At 41.0% G+C, this 15,336-nt stretch overlaps 1 protein-coding gene across 1 annotated transcript; it reads left to right on the forward strand.

Moving 5' to 3' along the window:
- Positions 1–4,376: 4,376 nt before the first annotated feature.
- Positions 4,377–12,868, forward strand: LOC132779427 (natterin-1-like). Its single transcript, XM_060783123.2, has 3 exons — positions 4,377–4,711; positions 7,818–7,941; positions 11,170–12,868. Exons 1-3 carry the CDS (start codon positions 4,688–4,690, stop codon positions 12,216–12,218), a joined length of 1,197 nt encoding a protein of 398 aa, XP_060639106.2. The 5' UTR covers positions 4,377–4,687; the 3' UTR covers positions 12,219–12,868.
- Positions 12,869–15,336: the final 2,468 nt, after the last annotated feature.

Genomic DNA, 15,336 nt, shown 5'->3' on the forward strand with positions numbered 1-15,336 from the left:
GATTACAGCTGTAGGTTTCGCATCATATTCATGTAAGAAGCCAACAAGTATTTTTCATCAGTTATAAATTCAGGTCATTCTTACAGAGTTTTTGTGCTGAATTCAGATCTATGTTTATTTTATCTCTATTATGTGTAGGTTTTGCAATGAGGCTATTTGAATAATTAATGCACTTACATACTGATATCAATTAGATTCTATTAGTAATTAGTAAATGCATTAATTATTCAATTAGCCTCATCGCAAAAAGTACACAAAAAACTCTGTTAGAATTAACTAAAATTGTATTTGATAAAAAATTGTTGGTTTGCAGTTAATTAGATTCTGTTAATACAAGTGTGTAAATGCATTAAAGAGCTGGGGATGTTTAGCTTGGTAAAAAGAAGGCTGAGAGGGGACATGATAGACATGTTTAAATATCTGAAAGGATGTCATAAGGAGGAGCAAGGAGGCTTATTTTCTGCTTCCCCGGAAACTACGACTTGAAATAATGGATTAAAATTGCAGAAAAGGATATTCTATCTGCACATTAGGAAGAATTTCCTGACCATAAGAGCTGATTAGCAGTGGAACACTCTGCCTCAGAGTGTGGTGGAAGCTCCTTCCTTGGAAGCTTTTAAACAGATGCTGGATGGCCATCTGCTGGGGTGTGTTGATTGTGTTTTTTCTGCATGGCAGAGGGTGAACTGGATGGCCCTTGTGGTCTCTCCCAATTCTATGATTCTATGAAAAGAGAGGATTGTGAAACATCCTCAGCTCTTTAATGCTTTTACACACAGGTATTAACAGAATCTAATTAACTGCAAACCAACAATTTTTTTTTTATCAGATACAATTTTAGTTAATTCTAACAGAGTTTACTTATGTCATATATACTTATGTCATATATGCCTCCAAGAAGAACTTTTGTGACAACGCTAATGCTCCAATACTTGTTTACCCTTAGGGGTAGGTACATTTTCATTCCCCTTTCTTTCGCAATTCTTTTTTTTTTTTAATCCAGGATGAAAACTCTCTTTTCCATCTCAAATATGAAAAATGTCAGCACTGACTATATTCAACAGTACCATGCTCTCCAGTGTAGAGAGAGATATGCTTTCTACCTGCCTGTCAGGAGCTGTGGTGGTGCAATGGGTTAAACCCTTGTGCTGGCTGAACTGTTGACCTGACCGTCGCCGATTCGAATCCACAAGACAGGGTGAGCTCCCATCTGTCAACCCCAGCTTTCCATGTGGGGACATGAGAGAAGCCTCCCACAGGATGGTAACACATCCGGGCATCCCCTGGGCAATGTCTTTGTAGATGGCCAATTCTCTCACACCAGAAGTGACTTGCAGTATGTTCTCAATCACTTCTGACACGACAAAAAAACATACCTGTTTGTCATATAGGTGCAAAAGGTGAGGGATCAGCTAAAAAATAGAGACAACAAACAGAAAAGCAGAAGTGGACATTGAAATTCAGCACAAATACATTTGAATTCATAGGAATCACACTGATCTTTCAGAGTTGAGCAATCTAGACAAAGCGCAGATGGATGCATCTCCTTTGGGGAGATAAAGCGGGATCTCTTTTGTATCCCCTTTGGAATGATAAAATGGGATATAAATAAATATAATAATAATAATAACCTCTCAATTTCAGTTCCTCCCATATATTGTTTTCAAAAATATCGGGTTCCTCTGATCCAAGTGTGAAGGAATTTGTAAATATTGGGAAACGTATCAAAAACAGTCCCTCAAAAATAGCCATAATTTTTCTGCATTTGACATCTGTCTCTGTTATGCCCCTTGGAGAGATGACAAGGATATACAGTAGTTATTATATCCAAAAGCACACGGTAGGACTTTGCACGCATGTTGAGTCTTCTCCTCTGAGACTCTGAATGTCATAAAGAATAGAGAAAACTATAAGAATGTTACCCCACTCCCATCACAGCAATATCTTAAATGCATATAAGAATGCAGTATTAGAGAAGATGCAAGAAGAAAGGCAATGACGCATCTCACATGTGACTCTGCTGACCTGTTATATCCTTCTGAGATCAGAACCTCGCTTTCATCTCAGAGATAACCAATCAACTTTTGTGCTTTTGTTTTACTGTTTTCTTTACTCTGTGAGAAAAGTACAGATTTAACTAACAAAGACCTCATTCATATCAATCAGAGCACTAAGATTAGAGATTGCACAATCCTGGCGGCGGGGAACCTGGCCTTCTGTGAAAAATTAACTTTGTATCATGGAAAAACAGACAAAAAACCAAAAGTGAAACCAGCTTTATTAAGATTCCATGTATGTTCGTTGCCTTTGCTAATAAACCCACATCTGTATAAATAAAAATGTAATGTTCATTTGTGGGATTAACATAACTCAAAAACCACTGCACGAATTGCCGACAAATTGGGCCACAAGACACCTAACAACCCAATGTACATCCTTCACTCAAAAAAATTGATTTTGTCATTTGGGAGTTGTAGTTGCTGGGATTTATAGTTCGCCTACAATCAAAGAACATTCTGAACCCCACCAACGATGAAATGGCACACAGTTATCCCATGACCAACAGAAAATACTGGAAGGGTTTGGTGGGCAGTGTTCTTTCATTTTGGAGTTGTAGTTCACCTACATCCAGAGAGCACTGTAGACTCAAACACTGATGGATCTGGACCAAACTCTACACGAATACTCAATATGCCCAAATGTGAACACTGGTGGAGTTTGGGGAAAATGGAATCTTGACATTTGGGAGTTGTAGTTGCTGGGATTTATAGTTCACCTACAATCACAGAGCACTCTGAACCCCACAAATGATAGAATTGGGCCAAACCTCCCACACAGAACCCCATGACCACCAGAGTGGGCCACAGCAATGTGTGGCAGGGGATGGCTAGTCTATATAAATAAAAATGTAATGTTCGTTTGTGGAATTAACATAACTCAAAAACCACTGGACGAATTGCCACCAAATTTGGCCACAAGACAGCTACTAACCCAAGGAGTGACCATCATTCAAAAAATTGATTTTGTCATTTGGGAGTTGTAGTTGCTGGGATTTATAGTTTACTTACAATCAAAGAGCATTCTGAACTCCACCAATGATGGAATTGAACCAAATGTGGCACACAGGACTCCCATGACCAACAGAAAACACTAGAAGGGTTTGGTGGGCATTGACCTTGAGTTTGGGAGTTGTAGCTCACCTACATCCAGAGAGCACTGTGGACTCAAACAATGATGAATCTAGACCAAACTTGGAACTAATATTCCATATGCCCAAATATGAACACAGATGGAGTTTGAGAGAAATAAACCTTGACATTTGGGAGTTGTAGTTACTGGGATTTATAGTTCACCTACAATCAAAGAGCATTCTGAACCCCACCAACAACAGAACTGGGGCAAACTTCCCACACAGAACCCCCATACTTAAGGCCATCCAGTCCCAACTCCCTTCACCAGGGCAAGAAAATGTAATCAAAGCCCTCCTGACAAAGAGCAATCAAGCCATAGATATAGATAGATAGATAGATGATTCACATACACAGAGATATAGTATCCTAGATTTGAAAGGGACTCCTAAAGAAGGACAATTATATGTTGCATGTTCCAGAGTGGGCAACCCAGACAATTTCCACATCAACACTGACAAAGAAACAGCAAGAAATACTGTTTACCCACAAGCATAAAGAAATTGCATATATTAGAAACTAAAACTTTCTAATTACTTTATTTTCCAGATCACCAGACTGGGCCACAGCAACGCGTGGCAGGGGACGGCTAGTTTGTATGCAAGCCCACAGTACAATCAAAGAAATCGGTTAATTGGGGGTTTTTTTATTAATAACAGGGTCATGGGAGTTGTAGTTTGATAAGGCACCAGCACTCTTTGAAAAAGAAGGTAAAAGACTTTGTAAAACTACAACTCCAACAATCCCATATCAAAGGACTGCAAATGCAGAAGACAGTGAGCAGGGTTCAGCAGAGAAATATGTGGCTGATTACATGATCTTACTACAATATATGCTATGTACTGATAATGGAGTCATTGCAGGGCCAGTATGAACCAGGAAAATGTCGTTGCAAACATAAACCCAGAGTAAGCCTTCAGCTGTTGAGGATGCCATGTTTCTAAATTATCACCACCTTTTTCAGCAAAAACAAGGCAATTTCAGTCTGAAACCAGGACTGGAACCTGAAAGCAGGGAGACCCTTTTAGCATCAGCCAAAATTAAACTACACTTCCAATGCGTTTGCAATCTCAAGGTGAAGCAAGAGGAGGGGTCAGCTTTATCTTTAAGTAAACAGCAATCAAGCCCACTCAACCTTGGGAACATGGAAGTGGGTGTATGCCAAAGTTTAACTCTTTCTGATAAAGTCCAAACAAAATTTATTTGCCTGGTTTGGATTTTACAGGAGTGACTCTGGTTGTGGAATCTAAAGAATCTATTGGGGAAAACTCAGATGTAGAAAGGCCTCTGGCTCCAGACTGATTGGCCCATCAGAAAAAAAAAATGTGGTAGATGCAGCTGATGGAGAACTTCAGGAAAACAGGACCCCACATCAGCCACAATCGGAAGATATCAAGGAGGAAGCCCTGACCTTTGCAGCATGTTGCCCGGAAGACAAGCAGAGATTGCTGAGGCTTAAGCAAGAAACAGTGATCCACAGCCATTCTAGTGTCTGAAAGATGGACAACTATAGCTCTCCAAAGGTGAGTTCTTTGGGTTTGCAACTGCTTGGGCTCCCAGGTTTTCCCTACTCACAATGCTTATGGCTTTATTTTGGATTCTTGGTCTTAAGTCTTGGTCTTTTGGAATCCTTGATCTTAAGTTGCTTAAGTCTTTTTCTCGTGGTTCTGGTTATCATGACTATAGACTTCTTGAAATAGATTTTGGAACTGTGGAGAACTCATTACTGCACCCCACTCCACCCCACCCCCCTTTATCCTTCGTGAACTCCCTTGATTGCCCATGGACTGGCTTAAGTCTTGGTCTTTTGGGATCCTTGATCTTAAGTCTTGGTCTTTTGGGATCCTTGATCTTAAGTCTTGGTCTTTTGGGATCCTTGATCTTAAGTTGCTTAAGTCTTTTTCTCGTGGTTCTGGTTATCATGACTATAGACTTCTTGAAATAGATTTTGGAACTGTGGAGAACTCATTACTGCACCCCACTCCACCCCACCCCCCTTTATCCTTCGTGAACTCCCTTGATTGCCCATGGACTGGCTTAAGTCTTGGTCTTTTGGGATCCTTGATCTTAAGTCTTGGTCTTTTGGGATCCTTGATCTTAAGTTGCTTAAGTCTTTTTCTCGTGGTTCTGGTTATCATGACTATAGACTTCTTGAAATACATTTTGGAACTGTGGAGAACTCATTACTGCACCCCACTCCACCCTACCCCCCTTTATCCTTGGTGAACTCCCTTGATTGCTCATGGACTGGCTTAAGTCTTGGTCTTTTGGGATCCTTGATCTTAAGTCTTAAGACTCACCTCTAACTACCTCTCCCTAATCTAGCTTGCTTCTTGTAGTACACTGGCTGCTTTTAGATCCAAAGGGAGTTTTTCCATGGCTTAATAATATAATTCCACCTCACCCCAAAAAATCATGCATTTTTCATAAACTGCAGTCACAAAATCACAACTACTTTCAGCTTGGATTTCATTTGTTTCACTGATATAAAGTACACACTCATACCCTAAACATGACACTTTGCTGTTATACAAAACAGAAAATTTCTTCAAAGGCTACATAAATGTTTGCTGTAAATATTGGGCTGGGATGGTGTTGACTCATTGTTTACGTGGTTCCATTTATCTTTGTTATATACAAGTTTAACAGCATTTGAAAAGTGTTTTAAAAATTCATGCTAAAAACAAAGCAAGCAGCTAGCTGGTCCCTTGGACACTGAACTTTCTCCTCACCAACATCATACATGAGATCTACATGCAGAAACACACATCCCAATTAGTTGGCTATATACTTTAAAAGATGGGAAGGCAGACCTCCCAAACTCCAAGAACCATGGGTACACAGCAACTCTGAGTTGCAAGGTAAGCTGTTGTTGATATTGTTGATGATGTTGTTGATGTTATTTTCATTTGCAAAGCTTCAGTGGATACCTTTTCCCCATGATGACTCTTTCAGGAGTGAGTTTCTCTTCCTAGTGGTAGATTTATTATTTATTATTATTTATTTCCAACATATGTACCCCACCCTTCTCAACCCCTGGAGGGGGACTCAGGGCGGCTGTGGCAGCAATTCAGTGCCCTCACATACAAAACATAGTAAAACACAACAATTACATAATAGGTAAAAATATTAATTAAAATTAAATTGAAATCCATTTAAAATAGTATTCACTGTTAGCCATATATAAATCCGAAATTCTCTCACTGGCTGTTGTTTCACCCCCATTTAACTAATAGTAATTTGAAAGCCAGATGTTTGTAACTCAGGGACTGTATACTCATGTACAAAATTAGCCTCATGTATAAATTGAAGGCAAGTTTGGAGGCCAAAATTATGGATTTTGATGTAGAAAAGAACGAGGATCATTCTGTAGAGAGAGAGAAGCACCCATGCCACTTCAGGGGGTCAATCAACCCTTGCCGCTACTACCATTTCCCAGTCCGAGCATTCGGAAAGTTCAGAATCAATGCAATAGCAGAGAGAATAGAGGGTGTCAGTACTTTTTTGTCATGTAATAGACTTCTTGCCTTTCAACACTCTGTTCTTTTTTTGCCAAAGCCAGGCAATACTCCAGAGTTTGCTTGATCTTCTGGAGTATCCTCAGGACTTCAGGGCAGTCCAAAGAGTGGAATGAGGTTTGGTTCAGTTCAGGACAATCCACTGTCCAAACTGGACATGCCACCATCATGTACTCTGTACTGATTATCAGATCATATTGGTGCTGTTTTGACATCAGCAAAGGAGATCATGCTGGATAGGAGCTCAGGTAGAGCTCTATGGCCATGATGGCACAAGAGCTACATGAGGAAGTGACAGGCCAAATGTAGTCCCATGTGGACAGTGGCTACTCTGAGAGCACATTTACACCAGGCTAACTGGCCTAGTGTAGAAATGGATTAGGATTTAAGAAATAATTATTCAAATCTCCATTTGGTCACAGAAACCCATTGGGTGAATATAGGGAACTCACACTCTCATAGTTGAAAACCATCATACTCCACCTCAGAAGAAGGCAAACTCTTTCTAAACTAATTTTGTCAGGAAAACTTACTCAGGGTTATTGTAAGTCAGGAACTAATTGACAGCACATCACAACAGAGTAGTCAATCTACTAAACGTGTTAATATACACTGCAAAGTAGTTCCGAAATTGCAGAACTCTGTTTCCAAAATGGATTGGGGACTATGCATGCCTCCAATCAAACCTTGGGGGTGCGGGGGGAGGGAACCATTCTTCATACCGCTGACATGGGAGCTACCACCCACCACTGATATCTTGGTCAAAAATGAAGCAATAATTGATTTCGTATAAGTATTAATGTCCAACACCCATTTTCACCGCATGTTAGTCTGTGCCTATGTTTCTGTTTCTACTGCCAGGATGCAACGCCTATGATATCCCAGCAGTGTTGTATTTCCATCCAGCTTAGTAAATACATTCCAGCATTTCCTCATTGCCAAATATGGCAAATCTAACAAAAAAGTAGGACAGTAGCAAGTTCAAGGGTTTTCCAAATCAGGATTTCTTACTGGGAATTTACCTCTGAATAATGTACCAATTGTTTAATGGTGGAGGGTTTCCAAGCTATGAAACTAAAGTGTCTTCCTGGTTTGTTTATTCTTCTTTCAGATGCACCTATTGCTCTGCATTCTCCTAATTCCCTCAATTGCCTCTGAACACTGGAACTCTGGTGTGAACGTCACTCTTACAATTCTGAGGAGAACTGTGGAAAAAAGACCACCGGTGATATCAGGTGATGTATCAAAATTACTTGGCATTGACAAAGGTCAGTGGTGGCTTTCATGTCACTAGGGTGGAAGATCTGTTCTGGGTCATTTATTAGGGGGACCAAGGCTTGCATCTGGAAGAGCTCTTTTAAATCTCACACTAGAACTTAGCGCAGATTCATTACCCTCCTTCACGTGATCAACAGTTCGTGCTGCTTAGCTCTAGATTCCAGCCCTGTGTTGGCACTACATGCAATATGCCCATCAGACAGCCAAAGCAAGATCTGACAACAGTTGTGGCTGAAATCCTGCCCTACCAATAACATAATATGATCCACCTAGGGCAAGACATCTTTGGGCAAGGGGAAGCAATTACAATGAATCTGGGGGCTAAATTTCTGCCCCTGGGATCATCTCGGGGTATGTGAATAGTCAAACCTGCAAATCTCTGAGTAATGAAATCAGTGAGTAATCAAACCTGTAAAAGTCAACCCACAAACATGGAGGGCTGTCTCTACTTTCTAAAATGAGGAACTAAGATTGCACATCTGTGGGAGCATTGGCGAAGCATTAGGAAATAGCCCTGTAGCCAGATACAGCATGATCTGGCTTCTTGGAACTCCAATGGACAGCAGTTGAAAATTACCTTTTGACTCTGCTTCTCCAGTATTTCCCCCCACCCCATACTGGCTACTAAATGACAATGGAAGAAGTTGGCTATTACAGGAGGAAGGTGGGCCCTGGTGGAATTAACTGATTGTTGCCTGAAGGAGTAAGAGAATTTCAGTCTTATAGTAAGTCTTATGCTTACCTCATTGACTGAACAATGGCTTCAAACTACAAGAGAGGAGATTCCACCTGAACATGAGGAAGAACTTCCTGACTGTAAGAGCCGTTCAGCAGTGGAACTCTCTGCCCCAGAGTGTGGTGGAGGCTCCTTCTATGGAAGCTTTTAAACAGAAGCTGGATGGCCATCTGTCAGGGGTGATTTGAATGCAATATTCCTGCTTCTTGGCAGAATGGGGTTGGACTGGATGGCCCATGAGGTCTCTTCCAACTCTTTGATTCTATGATTCTATGATTCTATGACTGGTTGTTAGTTGGTGTTTTTCTTTGTTTCTCTTATTTTTGAAGTTAAACCGTTCCAGGATGGCCCTGGAGGCATCAAGGAAAGATCATTCACAATTTATGTTAGCCAAAATTTCTATCCAGAGATGAAAGGGCATAAAAACATGTCAGGGCAAGCTGTAGCAATGGAGGAAGGCCTTTTTATCAGTTGCTGGAGCAATGGCATGATGGAAAATATAAAAAAAAACACAGGAAAAAATAATGGGATTTTCTTAGGCAAAAAAAAATACTAAATGTGATTTGCCAGTTCCTTCATTTCACAGTATCTGGTATTTGTTGGCAGTCTCCTATCAAAGTACTAACCAGAGCTGCTTAGTTTCCAAATTCTGATGTGTTCTGGGTGCTTTCAATGTATTTAAGAACTCACATTTGAAACTACTGGGGTTAGAGACACAGGATCCCCAAGAAAATGAAACATCAAAAATAAGGAAATGGCTATTCGTTTTCTTTTTACCAAGGAACAACTCTAGTAATTCTGTACCTTTCACCATGACCATATGGTCAATTTCCACACTGGATGGTGAACACTGGCGATCTCACCGGAAAGGATGAATTTCAACTTGTCTAATGGACGAATCCCACACAGGACATCACATTTTCCCCCATCCTAAACTGAAAGCCTAACCCCACTGTTCATCCTTTTTGGGCTCCTCTCAATTATACTTTTTCTATTCCTATCTCATCCAGGGTTTTATCATTTTACCTCGTCCATTTGGCCTGCCCATTGTGTTCGATTTTTTATTATGTCAATTTGCTTTATTTATTTTATTTTGCTACTGTATGTATTTTATTCTGATGTAATTTTTATTGTTTGCATTTTGTATTTTATTTTGATGTATTGTATCTTTGGGCTTGGCCTCATGTTAGCCGCCCGAGTCCCCTTCGGGGAGATGGTGGCGGGGTATAAATAAAGATTATTATTATTATTATTATTATTATTATTATTATTATTTGAAACACAACAGGATGAGTCCACAGCAGACACTCTGCTGGCTGTTGAAATGGATCACACATCGGACACTTCCCAAGTGTCTAGGACTGTGTGATGTATCGGCAAATAATGCGTGCAAATCCCAGTAAGGTGGCCTTCTGCAGCTGGCAGATGGTAACTTTATCAGCACTGATTGTGTTTAAGTGCAGGCCAAGGTCTCTAGGCACTGCACCCAGTGTGCCGATCACCACTGGGAGTAACTTGACTGGCTTGTGCCACAGTCTTTCAGTTCAATCTTTAAATTCTCACATTGTGTCAGCTTTTCCAGTTGATTCTCTGCAATCCTGCTGTCACCTGGGATTGCAACATCGACAATCTATACTTTGTTTTTTTAACACGATTGTGAGGTCAGGAGTATTATGCTCCAAATCTCTGTCAGTCTGAATCCAGAAGTCCCAGAGGAGTTTGGCATGTTCATTCTCTGTAACTTTTTCAGGCTTGTGATCCCATCAGTTGTTTGTCGCAGGTAGATGGTATTTGTGGCACAAGTTCCAATGAATCATCTGAGCAACGGTGTTATGCCTCTGCTTGTAGTCTGTCTGCGCAGTCTTCTTGCAGCAGCTGAGGATGTGATCTATTGTTTCATCTGCTTCTTTGCAGAGTCTACATTTGGGATCTGTTGTCGACTTTTCAGTTCTGGCTTTGATGGCTTTGGTTCGAATGGCTTGTTGTTGTTGTTGTTATTGTATAACTTCTGGCAGCACCCCCACCCCCAGCTGGAGTGAAAGCATTTCTGGATTTCCATGTTGTGCTGGCTCCAATGGAACCAGCACAGGGCCTCACCAGGTGGACAACGCTTTCTCGATGTGATGGGGAAAGCGTTGCCGAGAGGGAGCTGTGTGTGTGGTGACAGATTAATTCCACTATCATTCTCTTTTCTTCTGGATGCCTGGCCTTTATGATGAGGTCCTTAGTCACATTAGAAAACCTAGAGATTTTTAGAGAAATGTTTTCTCTAGAAAGAAAGTCTAGCAGCATGACTGGAGGAATTTGACCATAGAGTCACACTAGAAGATCTAGAAATCCTAGTGAGAATCCGTAAAAGTGAGAGAAAAAATGTGGAGGAATGACTCTACCTCTTATCCATTCTCATTATATGTTTCACCTCTTAATCTCTTTCAATTTGTATTTGCAGTCCCAGAAAAAGGAGGAAGCCAAGCAGCATGGTTCTTGAAAAAAAATAAGCGACAGGACGCTTGGGGCAATGAGGCCTTTCGTGGCACAAGCCTGAAGTGGGTGCCATTTCAGGGAAATGTCTCCCAAGGAGCTGTCTCATTCTGGAACGATTATGCCCAGAGGACAGAGTATATTTGCGCTACTGAAGTTTGCCGAGTTGGATTCTACACTACAAATGAGGGCTTGTCCTGTTTCTATACTTTTGATGGGAAACAGCATCAGAGCACCAAATTCTGGCTTTTAGTGAATGAAAATATGCTAGAACTGTTGGAATGGCAGAAAGGATATGCCGGGAGCGTTCCCTCTAATGCTATAGGAACTTGTGCAGGAGATAGATTTTACGTGGCAAAAAATAAATATGGCCTTGGAGGGGTTGACCGACAGGATGGAGCTTTCTTTATAGGAATAAATGGTGCAGAGTTCTGGTACAAATCCTACAACATCCTCACTGTTAATAAAGACTACATATCTCAGAACATTTACGGTGTCAAATACTTTACAGAGTCTGGAGTGTATGAAAACAAGACTGTGACCTTAAAAGCCAGCAAAGTCAGAAACTATGACTGTAAAGTAGTCAAGAAAAAGGCTTCCTTGTCCAAAGAAGTAGATCATGAACATCACTGGGATTTCAGCCGTTCTTTGTCACTTCATGGGAGTTATACTCTAACTGCAGGAATCCTTAAAATCATAGGTGGGTGTTGGTCTGTTTCTGCAGAAAGACAAGTTACCCAGTTTGAAGGTTCTTCAGAGACGGAGAGAGAGATACATACAGTAGATGTGGAATTGGAAGTCCAGCCCAATCATGAGTGCAAAGTAGAAATGGAAGGTATTAAAATGAAATCAGAGATTCCCTTCACCGCCTCGGTGGTTCGCTACTACAAAAACGGGATGCAGCAGAGAAGCACCATACAAGGAATCAGCAGAAATCTGGTTGTGGAAGAAATCCATACCGTTATAAAGCGATGTCGCCCCATCCCTGATGCAGAGCCCTGTGATGATTATGTCTAGTAAAAGAGGGGCCAAGTTTGCCTGCACTAGACAGGAAAAACTAAAGAAATGCTCAAGTTGATTTAATTATGCAGGGCTGGTCCTTCCTAGGTATGGGAATGTCCTGGCTCTGGCCCAAAAATCCACATCTTCGAATGTCTGTATCTTCCTACAATCGGAAAACACAAGATTTTTTAAACTGGATTAGTTCCCGGGTTTTAGATGTCTATTCCTGATTGATTGATGACTAAAAAGAAGATGACAGTTGAATAGAAGGTGAAAACTTTGTTTGTGTGCCAGAAACTTCATGAAATGTGTGAAGGGCACGTGTTCTATGGCCAGGACAAAGCTGTGACTCCCTAGTCAACGTTGTACATCTTTTCACAATAACAGCAATCAGGAACACTTATGTATAACCCTGGAACAACATCTTGTCTGCACAGGTGGCCCTGCATTTTATATAACCCAGGAATGAACTTATACAATGATTCGCATGCATGCATCTTAAGTTTTTGGTTTTTTTGTAAAAATGGCAAAATTTCTGGTGGAAGTCCCACAGCAGCCATCTTGGGGGTCTCTAAATCCCACGACAAAGCAGCAAGTGTGGACGACAGAGGTAGAAATCCCGGGACCAACAGTCTGTATCTGGACATCTTCTCAGGTCCCAGGTTTGGGGGGGGGGGGGTTTGCCCAACTAAAACCCATGATTTGGTGCTGTCTGGAAGCACCCTCAGATAACCCGGTTCAAAGCAGATATTGTGGGATTTTCTACCTTGATATTTTGGGTTATATGGTTGCGCGGAAGGACCCTCACTGCCCTGACATAAATGTGAACCATCAGCTGCCTCTGTAACTACAGTCAGACTTCATGTGTGGGTTTCACTTTTGCAGATATGACTATACATGGATTTTATTAATGAGTTTCTCTGGGAACCTCTAGAACTCCTGTCGTGGCTCTGTGGCCAACTTCCATCATAGTGTTGTGTTTATGAAATAGAACTTTCTAAATATTATGCTTTACTAGACATTAGTTAGTCCTTCACTATGATTTTATAGAAGAGGCCTGGCAGACGTTGACCATAGGATTGTGCTGAAGGATCTAGAGATTCCCAAAGAAGTGTTGTCTTGGATGGAGAGGAAAAAGGTGCCCAAATACCATCTTCAGGATGGTTTCGGCCACAAGAAAGATCTGCCTTGTCTGCTAGACTAACTCAACTAAGGAATGGTGTCTCCTCTTTCAACTACCCGAAGTTTGTGTCTGTTGCTTCAAATCACCTGTCGACTTATGTACTCCATGGATTTCATAGACAACGAATACTCAGAAGTAGTTTTGTGAGTTTCATCCTCTGAAATATAGCCTGTAGCATCTAATATTAATTGGTGGTATCCCATCCAAGTACAAACCGGAGCTTGCCCTTCTTAGCTTTCAAATGGGGTATGGAGACTCTAGAGAATGTAGGTCTCACTTGGAGCTTACAGGATATTTAAAGTTAAAGTCAGCACAGAAAGTAGTGGTTTGAAATATTAAGTTGGCAGATGTGTCCTTGTTTCTTCTTTTCAAAATATGTTAACCTTAGCCAACAAGGACTCAATTGCCTTGTAGCAGAGTACCAGCTTTCCTCATGTGTCAATAGAGAAATCTGTACAAACATTATTGGTTGAATACATTGAAAGATAAGAAGATATCAGCTCACTTATTTAACCAGAGTAAACAAAGCTTTTTGTCTACCTGGCCATTGGAGGGAGCTGTAACTCCATATAAAAAATCATCTCTTTCTGAATTGGCTTTCCTCAGCTAAGCACAGGCAAGGCAGATACTGCATTTTATCCCAAGGCCAGCAGATAGAATCGTAAAGGCGGCAAAAATCAGATGCTTTTATGTAACAGAGTGACATGGAGAGTTGCGTCACTCTCCATGTCTCCTTGCTGTTTTTTTCTTTCCTGCTGTTTTACTGAGATGAAAAGGAAGCAATGTCTGGTCTAATAAAGTTCTGTATAAAATTTGGAATTCGTTTTCATTTTTAATTGTCGTTTTGCTACCACAGAGAGAACTGGCAGAAGTAGGCAATGTGCGAATACGGATTTTTAACTGAATTTGTATATTTCTGAGCCATGTAATGCTTGCTCTAACATGTCCACAAAGCATAAAAATAGTGCACAATCCTCATATTACCTAGGTATTAGTTAGACTCATGTCTTCCTCCCAATGAGCTCAAGAATGTTGTCATCTTCTCTTTATCCACACAATTACTGAGATAAGTCAGAAAGAGAGTAACTGATCTTAAGTCACCCAGGAGACTCGAAATCAAGGAGACAAGTATTCAGTGGAGACTCTGAATCTCTCAAGTCCAAGTCAAACTGCTACACCACATTGCTTCTCCATTCTTTATTTATGATATACAGAAGTTGCAGTTCCTAACACTCTTACCTGGGAGTAACTTCCACTATTTTCAGGCTCAGTTCTCAGATGACATGTACAGGTTGTGCCATCAGAGATCTGTTACACCCACACGCAGTTTACCAAGCAAATCTGTCCTTGCACTGGCCAAGAAATAATCCCATTACATACACAAAGACCCAATCAATGACCTACAACAAGAAACACAAACAATTTGCATATGCCAAGGTGAAAGAACTCTGCCTAGTATGAAGGTGAATTAATTTGCCCAGAGTCACTGCAAGGGCCATACAGACTGGACCCTGCTCCATATTTTGTCCACCCCTAGAATACACCAGCAAATACTATTATACACACATGAACACATGCACACAGGGGTCAGGACCCCTGGGAGGTCGTGAGGGGGTGTTGGAGGGGGTCACCAAAGACCATAAGAAAATTTTCTGTTAGTCATGGGGGTTCTGTGTGGGAGGTTTGACCCAATTCTATATTTGATGGGGTTCAGAATGCTCTTTGATTGTAGGTGAACTACAAATCCCAGCAACTATAACTCCTAAATGTCAAGGTCTATTTTTCCCAAACTCCACCGGTGTTCACATTTGGGCATATTGAGTATGAGTGCCAAGTTTGGTCCAGATCCATCATTGTTTGAGTCCACAGTGCTCTCTGGATGTAGGTGAACTACAACTCCAAAACTCAAGGTCAATGCCCATCAAACCCTTCCAGTATTTTCTGTTAGTC

Source organism: Anolis sagrei, chromosome 6 (assembly GCF_037176765.1).
Source record: "Anolis sagrei isolate rAnoSag1 chromosome 6, rAnoSag1.mat, whole genome shotgun sequence".
Taxonomy (NCBI): domain Eukaryota; kingdom Metazoa; phylum Chordata; class Lepidosauria; order Squamata; family Dactyloidae; genus Anolis; species Anolis sagrei.